Genomic DNA, 20115 nt, shown 5'->3' on the forward strand with positions numbered 1-20115 from the left:
GTATGTTTGTATGCTTGTATGCCTGCGTAAAACTTTCGATAGAGGTATCGTTTTGACGATCGATACATCGGAAACCAAATATCAAAAATTAGCTTAAACTATAATTCCTTAACCCTCAACTGGGCACTTTTCTACAAGGAGGGGCCGTATTTTGCCGATATTTTCGAAAGTCATTCCCTCTTTTTGATTGAACAGCCTTAATTTAAACCTTCGTCAGTTCCGGTTTTGCGATGAATGCAACTGTAAAGACGTTATTTTTTTTTTTTTTACTTTCTTTTTCTCCTTCGAGGTACGGGTTCAGGCCTGCCTGCTTGCCTTCAGCATTCGTTTTTTGCTCAACGCACACACCTTCAAACAACCAGGTAACGCCGGGCACCCAGGCTAGTTTATTATAAAACATGCATAAAAATGTATTATTGCGGCGCTCATCTACTTTTTATACATTTTAGTAAACGAAAAATCACAAACACAAAAACTTAGATATATTTCATTTATTTAGAATTTTTACATTCATAAATTCACTTTTTTCAACGATAATGTTTCTTACGATATCTATAACGTATTCACGTATTTTGAAACTGTAGAGTCCATATTCTCTTTCATATTCAGACAATTGTAACACATGAAACATTTTCTTTCGAAGAAAAGCATTTCCGTTTTACCAGTTGGTCATGCAACGGCTCTTCAGATAGCTGCAGATCTTAGGGTGGCTGGCGAAGCGGTTGTAGAGACCCATCATTCTGGGGTAGTTGCTGAACATGTTGGGGTAGGAATTGTACATGTTCTCCATGCAGCAGTAGAACATCATGTCACACCACATCATCTGGAAGGAAAGATAAAAAAATAATTTACTATCTTAAATACTAAACTTTAATATTAAGGGGATTTTCTCGGAAAGGGCGCTCTATTCACCAAAGGATTTAAGTATATTTAGTTGCTTAAGCTGTTAAAAGCAATCACGTTTCTTAACATTTATATCACTTATATATTTCTATGTATGCAGCTGTGTAGCTCAAATGTTATACCCGTCCTGCAACTGATATTCCTCTTTTTTATGGAAATCGCTCCAGATAAGACGTGAAGCCACTTGATGTGAGGAGCTAACGTAATGAAGGAAAGATGATTATCATAATGACAGAAGATGTTTATTGGTCTAAGGTTTCAAAAGATAGGATGAAAAAATCAGCAGGAAGATATTTGCACAAACCTGCAGTTCTTGGAAAAAAGCTTCTAGATTATTACAATCAGGCATTAAACAGCGAATTGATGGAAACCATGAGACGAACGAGTAAATCGAAATAAAACAAGTGGAGCATGCGTGGACTTCGTGAGTGTACAGTGAACGAGGCATTAAAAAGATGACCAAGTTCAGCATTTCTCCGCCTCCCATTTAGCCCAAAAAGTAATCAGGGAACGTGAAATCCTGGTGAAAATGAACAACCAGTTCAGTTTTAGGTCTTAACATATGTACATGTGAGTTCTGTACTATGCCAAAAAAGAAATGACTAAGTTCACCCCTCCATTTAGCCCCCAAAGTCCCCAAGGCTTTGACATATTTAAATTTAAGTTCAACGCCATGCAAAACTGCTAAATAGACATACACAGAAAATTTTGAACAAATATGATAAAAATACTCCTAAAAATGGAGTGTTTTTATGAGCCCTAAATGAGCCCCTCTGTGTAACACAGGAGTAATCGTGAAGTATAGACAAACAAAATTACATAGAAATCAGTTAGTTATAACTTTTTAGAAAGTTTTATAAAAATTTAAGGTATCCATTTTTTTTAACAAGCACAAAAGTGTTAATTTTAGCCATTTTAATTCGAAATGCACCCCTAGGGGGAAGGGGGATGCTGGAGTTTTCCTGGACAATCCGTTCTGTTACTTTTTACTCATATCATGTTTAATGTTTGTGCAAAATTTCAAACAATTCCAAGGTAGAGTTATTGAGAAGAGTGTGGGCAGACAACGGACAAACGGAAAAGAATGAATTTACAGGTCCACCATTCTTTTTGTCGGGGGACCAAAAAGCAGAAAATAGATAAAAATTTAAGAGAATTCCAAAGACCACACGCGATAACAGTATTAATTCAACTGCAATATAACGTCTGCGAGGATGGAAGGAAAAGAAATGATCGGAGCCAATCAAATTCCAGATACGTTTCTGCACTTTATCAAGAATCCTCAGATGGGATAGAGATTCGCTAACTGAAATATGACAACAGTATTCTCTACATAGCCGGATAGTACATTTTTAGGCATAGGTAGATGAGTGTGTAAGAAGGTGTTTAGAACTATAGAGAGAGCCGATAAACAAGAAGTAGAAATTGCAGTGAATGTTTAAGTTAATAATGTATAAGCAAATATAGATATGTAATACAAACCTGGTCACCCATGAACCACTGGCTGCCACCATTGCGCATGCACAGACTCCTCTCCATGAAGGGCATGATCCTGTTAAAGGTGTTCATGTATCTCCAGTACATGTAGTTCTGGAAAATACCAAAATGCCTCACATGAATTCATTGATAAAAAATCGAGCAAGCTCATCGGAATGTGTGTCTTTGATGAGTGGGTATTTCAGCTAGTATAATAATAACGTTATTGAATAGAAACATTCAAAGAAAAGCTAGTATAAATGCTTTTATCTGACGAGTTTAGGAGTTCAGATATGATAAAACGTATCACTGGAATTTAAAAAAAAAACGAACAGTTTTCAAAATGTGAATCATAGGAAGAGTGACGTCATTGATAAAGTTAGAAAATATATTCTTGCAAAAGAAATCAGGTAGGGAGAGTGTCGAAGTGGGCATGAAAGACATAATAAAATTTTCCAGAAAAAATGTTGGGTAGTATGCTATCTGTACCTGCTTCGGTGCAACTATTGAATTTTCAATTTACTCCTGCCTACATTACTGATAATTAGGGCTGTGACAACAGCGTATTCTTTTTCTTGTTTTAACTCCTGAGTATATATCCAACACAGTAACACACAGTTACACACAGTTAATCAACCGAGAACCACATCACCTTATATAAAAACATATAAGATATCAACGGATATATACTTGAGAGTTAAAACAATAAAAAGAATACGCTATTGCCACTGATAACATAATAATACGTTTTAACTATGAAGAAAATTCATCAAGGGGAATAACTCATATTTACTTGAAGAATATAAACCAATTTGTTTTGCTTACGACTAAAATCTTTTTTGTTTTTAATTTTATTAACCTAAACATAAGAAACTACTGTCATTAGCGGTCAGGCTTTTAAGGAGAATCCTAAGTAGGTAGTTGAGCCGCAAGATTTTTTTTTTACTCTTACATTTAAAAATTCTGCATGTTTGTACAGTCGGCGAAACAAAGAGCAGGATGTGAATTCCGGAAGTACGCGGTCTGAGGAAAGTAGATATTAAAGTAGAAAGTATTTATAAATACGGCATACTCACGTTGATACACTGGTTCCCGTTATATCACCGAAGTTAAGTAACGTTGAGGCACGTCAGTACTAAAATGGGTGACTATTTGCGAATTCTGAGCGTTGTGTGTGCTTCTAGCACTTCTGCTAATCACTAAACTCAAGCAATGCCAATTCAGGGGAAGTGCGGTTGGAGATTGCGTTACCCTTCCCGCACAGGTTCTCGCGCAGCTACCGTCACATAGCTATCCAATGTCTCTTGAGACTTAAAAGAGGCATTATCGAGATGTGTGGATCTCATACAGTGAAGTGGCGTAATTTTGCTTATGCTCAGAGTATGTCTGAGCATTTAGATTGACAAGCTATGAAGGAAGTTCGTCTGAGTGCATTCCACGGAATGTTATTAAAATAAACGCATGAGTGCCATATTGCGGCGAAAGAAGCTTCAACCTGTTAGGCAGTATATTACCAAAAGAACTCGGGTTTTGTACGAAAATGTATATACAAGAGGTTGATACCTCATCCCAGACGTGGAAATAATACTCCCCGCATCGGACAATGCTGCAGTTTATATAGGTAGAAGCAGGTTTGAAGAATTTACTACTAAATCCGATTTATTTGCAGCAAACGTGGTAGTATTTTCTATAGATTTTTTTTATTACATTTTCACCCCAAACAAGGCATATTGCCACTTTGTTGTAGGGGGCTACTATCAGGGTAACATCTACTGGGGTATTATGTGGGGATTTGGGCAGCAAGATGTCTGTTCACGATACACTTGAACATCTGCACGTCAGTATAGTTGGGGAAGCATGGACCCGGAATGGAATTCCAAAGTCTAGCGGTTCTGGGGAAGAAACTACTGGAGTAGAAAGATCTTTTACATCTAGGGATCTCTACTGTGTAGGGGTGAGATTTAGCTTCCTGTCGGGTTTGTAGAGGATGTTTACGTGCTTGCAGTTCGTCAGAGAATTCTCCATTAAAATACTTGTAGAACAGGCAGAGGGATGCAACATTTCGTCGATAGGACAAATAGACACATGTCTGAGGGAGTATATATACAAAGATGATGTTACAGAGTTTTAGCTTTGTACGATAGCTTAATCTCTCTCTCGGTTACAAAATGTTGAGATCCAGCAACAAGCAAGAGCAAGATAGCCAGCAACAAGTAAACTGCAGACCAGCTTAATGCGGGAATGGTCTCCCGCTTTATGGTTTTTTAAATCAGAGATTTGCTTCTCCTAGAAGGGTTGCCTTCACCACGGCTTATATATATATATATATATATAGTGTTATAATGGAAAAATTCCAGGAGGAAATCCGGGTATGAGAGCTCAATGTGGTAAACAGAGCAATAACATAAAAATATAACACAGAAATTACATAATTGTCGATGCAATGTATATATATATATATATATATATATATATATATATATATATATATATATATATATATATCCAACGAATTTCAGCGCTGACATGTTTACGACCTTGAGTACGTCACCCTCACCCTTTCAATTAAAAATTCGAGAAACTATTTTATTAAATCCTTGAAACCTTCTCTTTGCATGCAAAAAGAAAATATTTCATTTCAGCGTGATTTTTTCCTCGTTTACTTTTTCCTCCTCCGCCATGTTCATAACTATTTTTTAATCGGATTTTCGTCAATTAAGCTCTGTTGAATGAGAAAGGAAACCTGGTTAGCAAACCTGTATTTTCATTTTTTATTTTTGTATCCTCATGTTAATTGGTCTGTATTTTGCCATAATAAATTTATACCCCCTCCAATTTTTTCAAATATATATCAAAAGAAAAAACAAAAACAATTCGCAACTGTTTTCCGGGGTACATACATTTGTCTCCTATGAGTTATTATTGGGCTTCTGGTATTAAACGTAACACGTGTTAGACGTACTTCATAAAATATGAATAAAATATTCTAAGTGTGAAATGAATACATCTTCTGGTTCGAAATGATTTCTAACAATATATATATATATATATATATATATATATATATGTATATATATATACATACATATATATATATAATTTCTAACTAGTGGGTAACGGATGGTCGCGTTGTCAATATATTTAGAAGAAAATACACGCTTATATAAGTAGGAAGAAATACAATTAGGCTTACGTCATAGTTGCAGTTCATCATGTCACCGGATCCTCCCATCATTCCACTGGTTCCTCCCATCATTCCACTGGATCCTCCCATCATTCCACTGGATCCTCCCATCATTCCACCGGATCCCATCATCATACCACTGGATCCCATGTTTGATCCCATCATGCCACCATTATTCCAGTTGTACTGCAAAAATAGAAGGCGAATAATAAATACTAACGTTTGTTATCGTATGTGAAAACACCAAAACCAGGCTTACTTTGTACCTGACCTTGTCATAATGAGATCCTTTATTAAGTTAACAATTGATTACGTGATGCGTTGATATCCGAGTGTTTATTGAAAATTCTTTCATACCTCCCAACCGGTAATTTTTATTTTTTTAAATTACATTTTCACCCCATACAAGGCACATTGTCACTTTGGTATAGGGGGCTACTAACACGGGCAACAACTACTGGGGTACTATGTAGGGATTTGGGCAGCAAGATGTTGGTTCACGTTGCACTTGAACTTCTACACGTCAGTACAGTTGGTGAAGTAGGGACCTGGTATGGAATTCCAAAGTCTAGCGGTTCTGGGAAAGAAACTACTGGAGTAGAAAGATCTTTTACATCTAAGGATTTCTACTGTGTGGGTGTGGAATTTTGCAGCCTGTCGGGTCTGTCGATGGTGTTCACGTCGTGGGGGCACAAGTGCTTGCAGTTCGTCAGAGCATTCACCATTAAAATACTTGTAGAACAGGCAGAGGGATGCAATGTTTCGTCTATGGGACAGAGGCTGAAGCTTAGATGCCAGTTCAGGGCCTATCAGATTAGCGACTCTCTTTTGAACCTTGTCAAGGAGCGAGAGACTAGTAGCCGATGCACCAGCCCAAATTTGACAGCAATACTCCATACATGGGAGAATGGTTGCCTTATAGAGGTACAGGATACTTTCGGGTGTTTGTAGTTTTCTAGTAATTGTTCCAACTCATGTTTCCTGTACATTAGTCCTGTAAATTAGTACAGCAATAAAGAGCACTAATTTTCGTCTAGTTTTAGTTTACGTTTTATGGTCATTTCTTCATGAGGCGTGACACCAAGACAATAATTCATCTAGTGTAGCGAAGCATTCAACTTAGTGCTGGTACTTAAGGTAATATCACTAAGAAAAGCTTAATCATTCCTCGTGTGTTGCTGTCTCAACTGGATTTTATTGGGGCTTTTATTTACTATGTTTTTTTTTTAATTTGGGATCAAAGCTTACTTATAGAGCAAGGTGACCTGAAACACTCTTGTTCAAATTGAGCGAGGATTATGGTATCTAGTCGGCATTAAAACTCTCGTCAACAGACAGTTAAGCTCACTCGGACGCTCGAGATATTAAAGCTTTCGCAGAAGACCTTTAAATATTCTCCAATAAAGATCAACACTTTTTCTGGTAGGCATTCAAATGCTCTCGAATAAGAATTCAAACTCTCTCGTCAAGGTATTTACATATTATACAATAAACATTCAAGCTCTCGCCAGTCGCTATTTAAATTCGCTAATAGGCATTCAAATACAATCTAATAAAAAATCACATATTATCCAATAAACATTCTCGCTCTCGCCAGTAGACATTCACATATTCAGTAAACATTCAAGTTTTCGCCACTAGGCATTAAAATTCTCCAGTATGCATTTAAATACTATCTAATAAAATGCAAGCTCTCCCCAGTATTATTCAATTCTCTAGTAGACATTCACATGTTTTTCCAATAAACATCCAATCTCTCCTCAATAGGCATTAAAATTTTCGTATAGGCATTCATATATTATCCAATAAAAATTGAAGATCTCGCCAATATATTTAAACCCTCCAGTAGGCATTTAATTACTATCATATAAACACCCGAGCTCTCGCTCGTCGGCATTTATATTCTCTCCAATAGGCAGAAAAACTCTCTTTAGTAGGCATTCAAATATTGTCCAATAAAATCCTACAAAATGCAAACACGCCCTATACGTCATGCCAGAGGTGTTCACCCTACATATGCAGATAAAAAGATTAGGTGGGGTCAATTAAGTAACATTAATGTTTCTGCACTTTATTAACAATATATTGAATAGGAAAGAGATTCGCCGGCAAAAATATGGCAATAGTCCTCTTCATATGCTCTTATAGTAGTTGTAAATAGATAAAAAATAGTCTCAGGTGTGAGAAAAGGTTAGTCATGATAGGGAAAACCGAATTTGCGAAAAATAAATTTTACTACTCATAGGTACATATAGCCTAAATGTAGTAAGTTTTATATTGCCAATTTTAATCAAGAATTCAGTCTTCTGTTTTAATTTATAAGTAATTTTTGGGTTATGTATACGTACACGTATTGCCTCTTTAATCCTGACGTTTCTGACATTTCTTTCTTTATCCGTTATACTTTGCTTGAATTTTAATGTAAAATGTGTTCTAAAATAAGACGCTTGAATATAAAGGCATTTGTAGTGGCGTTGTTTTTGAGTATATGTTTTATTTAGAAATATAATACATTTCGTATATGTCCTTGAAAATGAATGCTTAAATGCACTTGAACAATATTTATTTATGTAAGAGTTTCTCCTTTCGTGTAAAATGCTGTGTTTGTACACGTAAAAATGCAACCTTCTTGATAAAATTGCGTATCAAATATTGTAAAAATTGCGTAGCTGTGTTCGTGAAACTTATATATTTGTGTATCCGTCGTAATAAATGTTTATTGCGTATTTGTACTTGTAAAATATCTATATTTTTATCATTACTATTATTACTTGAATATTTTCTGATAAAAATCACCACATGTGTTGTTGATAATGCATTAAATAAATTTGTAAATAGAAAGTAGTCATGTGGTTTACTCGATCTCAGATATTTACTAAACATAACTCACCCTGAAACGTCCGTTCTTCCAGTGGAAGTACCTCATGTAATCGTGCATGATTTCATAGAAGCAGTCGCAAATGTAGTCACACCTCATCATGTCCATGCTGCTCTTCGGGTAGAATCCTTAAATTAAAAAATAAAAATAAACTAACGCATTATTCATATACAAAATAAATCAACAAATCATTCAATTATATTCCTCGCCATTTAATATACATGAGGGTTCAAATTCTCTCTATAGAATCTTTCATAAAATTAAAAATAATTTCTGCTATCCTATTATAGTATAAACATCTACATATGTCTGGTTTATTCAGATCATAAATACCCAACGGTCTTTACTTTATCGACATTCAATATATGATGATCCTTTCGTGACCGCCTTATTAGCATATGTGTGATACTAATTGAATGCCCACCCTCTCAGGCTTAAACCACCATATGTTTTATTTGTTATATCATATTACAGATAATGTCTATTAACATAATGCCTAAACGATTCCTATAATTGATGAACAGCTTAAGTCATTAGATAAAAACAGCGGAAAAGATATAGGTAATGTAAGACAAAAACACACTATTGCATATGCTTCTTTGTAAACATAGACGGCAACGAAACTATTTCAATGACTGATAAGAAGAAGAATGTCCCGTACGATTATCAAGAAAAAAATGCGCCATTATAAATATCAGATTAGCCATTATTTTATGCTTCACAATTTTTGAGATGAGGATTGGTTAATCCTATTATTTGGATTCTTCAGACTACTGTTCTCATCTTGAGTGTCATTTTCACAACGTTTTGATCGATGTGTTTTGTCGAACTCAAGAATGTTTTTGTCGAACTCAAGAATTCGGACGGAATTTCCAAAGGAGACTAAAAATACAATTGCAAATGACTTAGGACTTTTATCCCGTCATAGCTGACGGAACAAGAGCATTCTACCTCCATGAAGTAAATAAAGGTTTCCGTCTAAAATTCCGTCCAAATTCCAAAGTCCGACAGAAACATTAACGAGTTCGACAAGATACTCCTGAAGAAGCCCGGAGGTGACATCGACCGAAATGTTGTAAAAATGATACTAAAAAACAAGCTGTATGGCAAGAATAGAAAGATCAGAAAAATTTTTAACAACAAAACTTTTTAACAATAAAACTTTTTAACAACAAAACGTTTTAACAATAAAACTGTTTAACAATAAAACTTTTTAACAACAAAACTTTTTAACAACACAACTTTTTAACAACAAAACTTTTTAACAACAAAACGTTTTAACAGAAGGAGGAAAAGAGAACTAGATTTAGAACTGCTATATGATTGATCAACGACTAGGAATTATATAGTAATACTATAATCTACATAATCATTGGCTTTATCTTCCTTTTATTAGTTCGTACGTTACGCTTTGAAAAAGATTAAATAAAATTTTTGATGACTAAACAACTCCAAAAATAGTCAAATTTATAAAGCTTATTTAGCAAACCTAGAAAAAATATAAGAGGTACCGCCTTTCGATGTAGTCTCGCTTTCGAATACTCATTCAATAATATATCACTAGCAGAACCTATGGAAATTTCACGGTAGTTGAAAATTTTTAAAACACATAAAATGAATAAAAAATGAAAAATTCCACGGTAGTTGAAAAATGTTTAAAACACATAAAATGAATAAAAAATACCATAAAACAAATAACGACGAATTTAAAAGAGTTTTTCAGCAAATTCTTTTTTTAACCTTCTAAGGCTAAAAAGAATGAACAAAATTATATTTTTTAAAATGAAAATTCAACACGTTTTTTTTTTGTTTTATTTCTGAATATATTGAATATAAATTATAAATGGACAGAAAAGATTGACTTGCATATGTTTTTAAAGAAACTATAATAAAAAAAATCTTACAGTCTTATTTCAACATGACTGTTTTTAAATTATAAAATAAAATAGACAATTTGGAACCTTTAACAGAAAGCCATGTTCATTTTATTTATTATTTATTTATTTATTTGGAGAGGAAATGGTTTTAATGATTTTTAACTGATGAAGAGCGATTATAAATGGAAGTCATTTGTTTCTCATTAATTAATGTTTGCGATGATGATAGTTTTTTTGTGACACCGGACGTCAAACAAGTAAATTTATATTTAGATTGATGATATAATCGTATGAGAAAGAAACTCGTAATAATTTTGACGCACAACTGTTCTACACCGAATAAATTAGTAAGCTAAACGTTGCATAAAAAGGGAACATTCGAAAGAAACAAGGTAAAAACTGAAGAACATTGTCTGCCAAAAATCGCTGGACTGAAAGAGTCAATTAATGATTGTTATTTACAATGTGATTTTATTATTTGTGCTAGACTATGTAGCACACAAATACTTTATGGGCATTTATAAGTACTTATTAATTTATCTCAGTTGGGTCAATTTTATATTTAAAATATAATGGACACAATTTTCATAAAATTGTTCATAAATTCATATTTACTGTGTATTATTATGCTTTTTGCCCCCAAAAGTATTTTTTTATTATCCTGAAAAATATCAGCCTTAAAAAATACATATTTGTTGATTGCATATATTACTCATTCCGTGAAATGTCCACGGCTCATGTCAACCATATCATTTTCTAATCCAACATAGCCCTCGTTGGGAGAGAAGTAAATAAGGACCATGTGTCACTGCCAGAATTCATTCTATTATAGTAAGGATTAAAAGGTACAGACGAAATAGAATTATGTATCTTATTATTATGTTATTGTTCAGTTTTATTAAATGGTACTTACCGAATTCTCTGGCCAAGTACCTGCAAATGGCCATAGTCTCGGGCATTCTCATACCACCGTCCATCTCAAGACAGGGGAGGTAATTACAAGGGAAATCTGAAAGAGAAAATAATGACATGTATAAAGATGTAAATAATGTTAATACATATTTTTAAGAAAAATTAGTGACTATCAAAAACCGATGATAACGTAAATAAGATTGTCAACTGGACGATGAACAATGCTATAAGAAAATGGACAACGATACTGGAATAGATGACATGTGATTACTGCAGCGTATGCTGCAATACACGTGTTTTGATGTAATATGCTTCGTTAAAGCACCAGTAATCTCTGGACGTAAATACCCTTAACTAACAGGACAAGCAGCAAAATCGCAGACCTTCACTTAAAAGGTTCTAATCTATCGGAAATCTTTCTAATCCAAATCTTACTGCTCACCTTCCTGGTCAGAATGCCTCTGGGGAACGGCTCCTAATATTCAATAACCCCGTACGGTTTAGTGGAAGTTTTCTTTGTTTGAGGTGAATATAAGTAAAAAAAAAAAAAAAAAAAAAAAAAAACAAAGAAAAAAGAAAAGAAACAATAATGCTAGCGGGACCTGTGAAAACTCCACAGCGAACTCTTCATATGTAATATTTTGATGTTGGCATTCTGTAAATCTTCAGCGTAAACAGGGACGCCCTGATATTATTGCAGCCCTTTCGTTAAAATGGCAAAAGTATTTATCTAAACTAACAGGGACGCCCGGCGTAGCCCAGTCGTAAAATACGCTTAAATATGATATTTTAATATATGTAGATTTCGTATATATTATTATAGAGTAAATTTTCTATTGATTCTTATAGATCATGAAGTTATGGAACACATGCATCAAATCCGTTGCCAAAGCCGCTGAAAAAATGGTGGGATCCTTCTATCTGACTGCTGATGGAATTCTCTATCTATATAAGAGCCATGTACGTCTAAGGATGGAATACTATTCCCACATCTGGGAAGGAGCTGCTAGAAAGGACTTATCTTGCCTTGATAGAATTCAAAAAAGACTTCGTAGCCTCGTAGGAGATGCCCTTTTCTCTTCCCTGCAAATCCTTTCTCACATAAGAAATGTTGCGAGTTTGCCTTTGCTTTATCATTATTTTCATCGCAAGTGCTCGACTGAGCTTCAATCTATGGCCCCCCTCGCCAAACTTTCACAAGAAACACTCGTCTAGCTGAAAACACTATCAATTATTCCCCCCACTCTTTATCTGTGCGTAAACCTAAACGTAGATTCCATGAACAAAGCTTCTTTCTTAGAACTGCACGTCTATGGAATTGTCTTCCGTTTTCCTGCTTTCCAGCTGACTACAATATGGTTGTCTTCAAGTCCAACGTAAACAAGTTCTTGATGAGCTGTTCCACTTAAGTTAACAAATTTACCGAATTTCCATTACTAACGATTACTATATTCTCCAATTGACTACGGTACACTCTTTAATCCTTATCCTCGAGTATTCTCTGGGCCTTGATAATTGGTGATGCCTATGTAAAAAAATATATCTATATCACTTGGGAGCATCAGCTTTATCGAAACGAAAACCAAAACTTATGAAATATACATAACATTATAGAAATGCAACTTTTTCTGTGTGTGTAAGTTCGTTCTTTATAGACTCCGAAACGGCTGAACAGATTTTCTCAGAAATTTACAGAACTTTAGTGTATAAAGCTGGTGATCTTAGTTAAGTTTTGTTTCAGAATACACCCGATAATTACCGAAAATTGATAATCGAAACCGTTATTTTAATTTATCTATCATTTTCTCCATGCCCTCTCTTATCAACAATGATAGAATAACGGACAGTGAAAATTCTACTGTGGGTAAGTTCATTTTCTATGACAAAGTATGTAAGTTCAAACTCCGCACGTAATTTAAAAATTTTTTTTCATTAACTACAAAGTATTTTATAAGACTAAAATTTGCGTGTTTTTCTTCTTTTTTTTCTTTTGCATGACGTTGTCTGTAGGTTCAAATCCCGCACGTAAATTTCTTAATAGTTTTTTTGTTTACTGGGAAGAAGTATATGTAAAATAATTTTATAAAAGAAACAGTAGGTTCTCTAGAGTGCAATGCAAGATAACATATTTTGAACTTTAGTTACTGCATGAAAGCATGTGAAGCTCCCTCCCGGGCGATTTTACGGATTTCGATGACAATAAAAATATAGGAGTGTGAAATATTCGTTGATCATAATTCAATACCCGGCAACGTGGAGTCTCCCTGCTAGTATATATATATATATATATATATATATATATATATATATATATATATATATAAGTTGAGTTCTGTCAGCTATAATCGAAACTGAAACCAAAACTTATGAAGAATTCTTGGTAAAATTATTTATGACAAGAACTGTAAAATCATAATAATTAGCTGGCAGTCATTCGACAAAAAAATTAATCGTGACAAACAAAATAACACACGCGCTAGATTAACACGCTTCGAATTAATTTGCTGATTTTTACAAATGATTTTGCTCGTTGCCCTCACTGGCTTTCTTCAATCCATTTGACCATAGTCGGTTCTTTTTGAAAAATTTTGGAATAGCAAATTAACGTTTTAACTATTTAGGAGATATTTAGCTATCAAAACGAGAGCATTCTAGATAGGAAAAACTAAAAATTGCCCCAGTCATATAGGATTTCCTGTTCTGCGAATTAGAATAAAACATATCGTACATTCTCATTCTAGCTTGACGTCTAAGGAAATACTGTGTCATTACTTATTATGGATAAAAAAGCCTCCAGTATAATAATAACAAAATGTACGTTCAAGGAACCTTGATTTGGATTTCAGACTTATGAGCTAACTCCCTATAACTACCCGTTTAATATATGTAAATAATATAGATACATATTTTCGATATTTACGACATTATCATGTTTATGTGGGTTCTCATTTGATTACTGGAGTAAAGCAACGTTAAATCTGGTAACTATCAGATGAGTGGGGTTTTGGTAATGCAAGGCGCTGTATGTGAGAGGACCTGGATCCTTGCTTGCTAGAGCTGCAAGAACTCAACGTCGTCATCTTCCCTGACGAAGATGTATATTCGATTGGAGACCACTTGTGAATTTCATACTCCCAAGGCACTTCTCCCGTCGAGGGATGCTAGTTCAACACGCCTAGGTTTAAGAGTGATCTGGTCGGTCAGTCAGTCGGTATATTTTAGATATATTGTAACGATGTAATTTCTCCAAAATCTTTTATGTGAGTAGCAAAGGAAAAAACGGCTGAGAGTTTTAACGCTTATTTTGGGGAGAGAAATAAGTTTATGTATGAGAGAAGGAAAATAACAGAAACAAAGACAGACAGAGAGAGACTATCACTCTCTTAACGAATTGCTTATCTTATTGACAAAAATCTTTGACCAGCATTTCACTCTAAGCGAATATCAAAGTTTTTCTTTTCGGTGATTGCAGTATGATTAGCCGATCCCTTTCATGCACGTCTCATCGACGGACTGAACCAAAACCTTAGTTTCTTTGTCAACACCGATATTCGTGACGTCATTTCATGCCGAATCACGTCTATTTGTTTTTATTCTACTTTGGTATCTTGGATTTTTGTCTAACATAACACGATATCTGTTCCTATACATCTTGCGTAAGAATTGGTTAATTTACAAAACTTGCTCTGACTTCAGCCTGTACTTTGTTAAACAAGTACTTAGATTATCATCATTTGGTGTACTCACGATCCGACAATCAATTATATAACAACTTATCTATCATTATTAAAGAAAGTTTTCCATGTCGCTGCTTAGCAACAATGATACAACAACTAGCAGTGAAAATTGTACTGTGGGTAAGTTGATATCGGGTTTACATTTTTTTTTCCATGACGTAGTCTGTAAGTTCAAACTTCGCACGAAAATGTCATATGTTGTTATCAAGTATCAACAAATTGAATGTGCTTAATTTTTAGTATATTAAGTAATTTGCTTACAAATTACAAATGTTTAAGTGAACCTACTATTCAACAATGAAAAAGTCTCGAGCTTAGGTGTGGTATGAAAGCATTGTTTTCTAAACTGAAAATTCACTGTTCGTGCAAAATAACGGCTTCATAAATGTAATTTAGAAATTGCTCCGTTGAGAAATACAGTTAATGCTAGTATGGTGATTTAAAACGTAGTCATACAGATAGAAATGTTGCTGAATGGCCAGATGGCACATGCCTGGCGTTTGTCAGAGAAATATTTTGTTTAAATATCTATAAAAGACTATAGGCCGATTATACATTAAAGTTGCGAAATAGAACAAAGAAAGTGCTAATATTAAAAGGCACAGTTTTCACTATTTTGCATGAATATTAGTTAATTAGCAAGTGTGTTTAAAGTGTCACGTTTGCTAACAGTCGATCAAAAACAAAAATCTATAGACGGCTTACTTTTAGTTCCGAGTAATTGATCGCTAATTCTGTTTGGCATACACAATGATTTGGTTAGGCACTCAAACACGTTGTGAGCTACGATGTAAACATCTTACAAAAAGCATTATAATATGAAGTCACATTCAATAACAAAAATTTTGAATAGAAAATGTTGGGAGCTAAATGAATGTGGATGCTGCCCGATAATCGAGTGGTAAATAATACAACAGACTAATACATGAAAAACTTTCGACGACCCATGTCAATTAGGTCAACATTAGAAATTGGAAATTGTAAACATTAAAAATGCCAACATCTCTTAAAGTATAGAAGAGAAATAATAAACAACTGTAGGATTAATGTAAATTTAGAGTAACAATATATGAGATATATAAAAATAATATAGATAAAACAAGTATTTTTTTTTACAAAGGAATCACCACTTATCAAGGTACGGATGCCATTTGAGGATAAGGATAAATGAGTGTACGGTAGCCAATTGAACAATATCATAGTAATCGTTAGTATTGGAAATTTAGTAAATTGGATTACTTAAGAACTTGTTTACGTTTGAGTTGAAGATTGTAGAAAGCAGGCAAACGGAAGAGAGTTTTACAGACGTACAGTTGTGAAAAAGAAGCTTTGTTCATGTAATCTATTTTTAATCATTTTCTAAAATCAAAATAATCTTACTCGAAAACTAATAAGAAATTAGTAAAGATCCGATAAACGATTTTCCGATATTATATATCTGTAAAATTGTATGAAAAATGATTATATATATATACATATATATATAACTACTTAATTTACTCACATAAAATTAATATACAAACGTATAAATTGATGCGTAAACTTTAAGTATTTACTTCAAAAGTGCTCAATACGTAGGTAGAGCTAGTATGTAAGTTATAAAAAAATAAGCCTGAAGAATCCTAGAGTGGATGAAAGGCGGAATATTCAGTGTAGCTTAATCGCCATATATATTTTATAACTTACTATATATATATATATATATATATATATATATATATATATATATATATTATTACTATTATTATTAGTTTTCAGCGTTAAAATAGGCTACAGTAATAACGCGTTTACTTAGAATCAATGTTTTATGCGAAATTAATGAGTCAGTGTTAATAAGATTGTGCGAATTTTTGCATTAAATACTAGTCTTTATAAATCACTCGCCTGGATGGCAGGCAGTGCCCGGAGTTGTTTGTTGAGACAAAAAAAAATGTGGTAGTAGTTAGGTAGGCTCAAACCCTTACAGCGAAGGAAGAAAAGAATGTGAAAAAAAACTTGACGTCTTTGCCGTTGCGTCCATCGCTAAACTGGAAGTGGTGAAGGTTTAAAGCTAGTCAATCGAAAAGAGAGGATGACTTTCAATAATATCCGCGAAAAAGCGATCCTTCCTTGTAGGAAAATTCCCAGTTAACGGTGAAGGAATTAATGTTTTTAGCCAAATTTTCGATATTTGTCCTCTGAAGGGTTGAGCTTCAAAACCATACCAATCTAATGAAAATCAATCACCTCTGTCGAAAGTTTTAGGCAGACATACAAACATATATACATTATAACAGACAGATTAGATTTATATTATAGACTTGCGGGGGTACCTGGCGTTGCCCGGGTGTTTAGAGGTGTGTGTGTGTGCTCGGGCGGGAGGGGGGTAATCAAAACATAAGAATAAGCGAAGTAAATATTTTTAAATATAAATATTAAATTATTAAATATGTTTTATTTGTTTAAATATTATACATAAAAAAATTTTAAACTTAAAAAAAATCGAAAAAACACAAAAACCTAAGGTAAGGCAAACGAATGATGTTAAATGTAAAAATCGGAAAAACAAAAACAAAAAAGAAAATGTGAATGTGGTGAACAAAAAAACAGAAAAACGAACGTTAAAATATCTTTAAAAAATCTGAAAAATAAAAACAAAAAAAAACATAGAACGTGAAAAATAGCTTAAATAATGTTTCAATATTAAAATCTAAAAAATCGAAGAAAAAAGAAAAAAAGACACTTCACACCACGATTCGAACTTACAACCTTAAGATAATGACGCCGCCTTCTAACCAAGTGAGCTATGAAGACGTTTGCGTAATTGGGTCGGTTTTTTAAATATTTAAACTAAATCATGTTCCGACGTCATTTGCGCATGCGTAGAAGCGAACTTGTCATGAGAAGACGGTTTTTGTACAAAACTGATGATTTTAGGATGAAGGAATTAATGTTTTTGGCCAACTTTTCGATATTTGTCGAGCGAAGGTTCGAGCTTTAAAATGATACCAATGTGGCGAAAATCCGTGGCCCGTGTTGAAAGTTTTTCGGAGATATATAAACACACACACACACACACACATTCACACACATTTTGCCTTTTATATATACAGATTAACTGTGCATCAAACGGATACCATAACATTGAGTTTGATGCATCTTATAATAGAAAAGATCTATACAAATATATCATCTAGATTGGCTCAGTAGTTTTGGAGAAAAATCCAAACGAACAAACACAGACTAGAAGAAATATATAAATAGACAATTAAATTATACGTATACAGAAGTACGAAAGACTACGATAAGTACACGGATTCTACAAATGATGGTTTTAAAATGGTAACCAGTTTCTTACCATTCCTGCAACGATCCCAGTCGGAGAATTCGTATCTCTTGTCCATGTATTTGACGCCAGCCATATGGAACATCATACGCATGCACTCGGCACGGCCGCGGCCATTGAAGTAATGAAGAGTGTAGTTAGGCATGGTGGAATGGTTTTGACTTCTCAGCTTAACCAAACGAGAATGGAAACAGAAAAGTGGCTGATCTGTGGCCGAAGTATCGAAAACCGCTGAATTTATACCTTTTTACTCAATTAAATTCACGTCATACATTATCAGTTACTAACTTAAAGTTTGAAAACACGGCCACGAAACTAGTTCAATGGTTGGTAAGAAGTAGAATGTACTGTACAGATAAAATACGTCATTAAAATATCTGATTAGCCATTATCTCTGTTAACATTGTATGAAAAGGAACCTTGGTATTTTAATGAGACCTAATTATAATATTCTACTGCCCTTGATCCTTTCTTTTGTTGAGCATTTTCCTTTTTAATTGACGTCTGAAATAAAGTAGCGGTTGATTAGAGCTTTGCATCAAGCCGTGTTTTGTTGTTGATCAGCTAGAAAACAAGAAATGTCCATTGTTTCGTTTCACTTCGAATGTACCACAATGTACTTTAGGTACAAATGTTTCAAACGATTTGTCTTTAATTGACGATAATTGTTTCCCATTCATAAAAAAGTGTCCAGCTCACGAATTAACTGTTGTACGATTTAGCAGTGTACTTTCGGAAGATTGTCCTCTTTATACTGTTTCTTACTTATGTATACTTTCAATACATAGCTTGTTTGAATTTTATTGCAATCAACCGTTCGGGTTTCAAATATCGGTACTTTCAGTGATACACAGTTAAACCCCATTCACGAACGTCTCTAAATATGAACAGTTTTTTTTTAAATTTATTCTTAATATCCGTCTCTGACAAGTATTCTACTAATCCATCTATATATATAAACGTGATTATGTCTGTCTGTGTGATGAACGGTCTCTATTAAACTACTTTGTAAAACTTACGTCTACAGTCTTTAAACTCTTTATCTATGGAATTCGAACCTGTAAAAAAATCCAGATTGGCTTTAGCCGGTAAAATAGCTGCTAAGGAGTCAAGTTGATAAAATTACAACTTGGCAGCAATAAGTAGACTAAAAGTTCTTCTCTCTGCATGCACATAAATGTATACGTTAATGTTCATAAATTTTTAGAGCTTTGACATACGTCTCTTGGTGGCTCTGATGGTAACGATTAAGTATAGCGAACTACAGGTTTTGGTTTCGATTCTTGCTTAGGGGACCCAATGATCTTTATTTTACTTTCGAAATCACTAACATATTGGAAACCATGTAATAACTAATATAGACTTTGCTCTATGAGAATAAATATAAAATGGACATAAATCCAAATATCATATCAAAACGCATTTTACGACTGGGAAATGCAAGCGACTTGCATATATATATATATATATATATATATATATACTAGCAAAAGTAGTCGTCGTTAACTGTGTTCAAAAACAGCCTACTGAAAATGGACTCTGATTTATGAAAGTATGATAGATTATGATAAGGAAGAGTTGTAAAGAGATAGCTTCGAGTTTGGGGGTATCAAAACCAAAGCAAAATATGATCAAAGTAAAAATAAAATAGATAAACCCAATAATTTATTATACCATACTTGTTCACACTGAAACACTTATCACAACATTCTGTGGATCTATATTAAAAAACCTTGTTAAACTTTGTGACATATTTCCATTCTATGGAGGTCAGGCGCGAACGAACACCCCATAATATTATTATACCATATTTCTTCAAACTG

General features: G+C 33.8%; 1 protein-coding gene across 1 annotated transcript; it reads right to left on the minus strand.

Annotated features, from left to right (window-relative positions):
• Window positions 1–658: 658 nt before the first annotated feature.
• LOC145265752 (S-crystallin SL20-1-like) lies at window positions 659–18547 on the minus strand. Its single transcript, XM_080121805.1, has 6 exons — window positions 18305–18547; window positions 11232–11327; window positions 8454–8569; window positions 5573–5749; window positions 2386–2493; window positions 659–823 (listed from the first exon to the last, which is right to left on the minus strand). The coding sequence occupies exons 1-6, from the start codon at window positions 18435–18437 to the stop codon at window positions 659–661; spliced, it is 795 nt and encodes a 264-aa protein (XP_079977931.1). The 5' UTR covers window positions 18438–18547.
• Window positions 18548–20115: the final 1568 nt, after the last annotated feature.

Source organism: Euprymna scolopes, chromosome 40, assembly GCF_053919585.1.
Source record: "Euprymna scolopes isolate OS-2025 chromosome 40, ASM5391958v1, whole genome shotgun sequence".
Lineage (NCBI taxonomy): Eukaryota > Metazoa > Mollusca > Cephalopoda > Sepiida > Sepiolidae > Euprymna > Euprymna scolopes.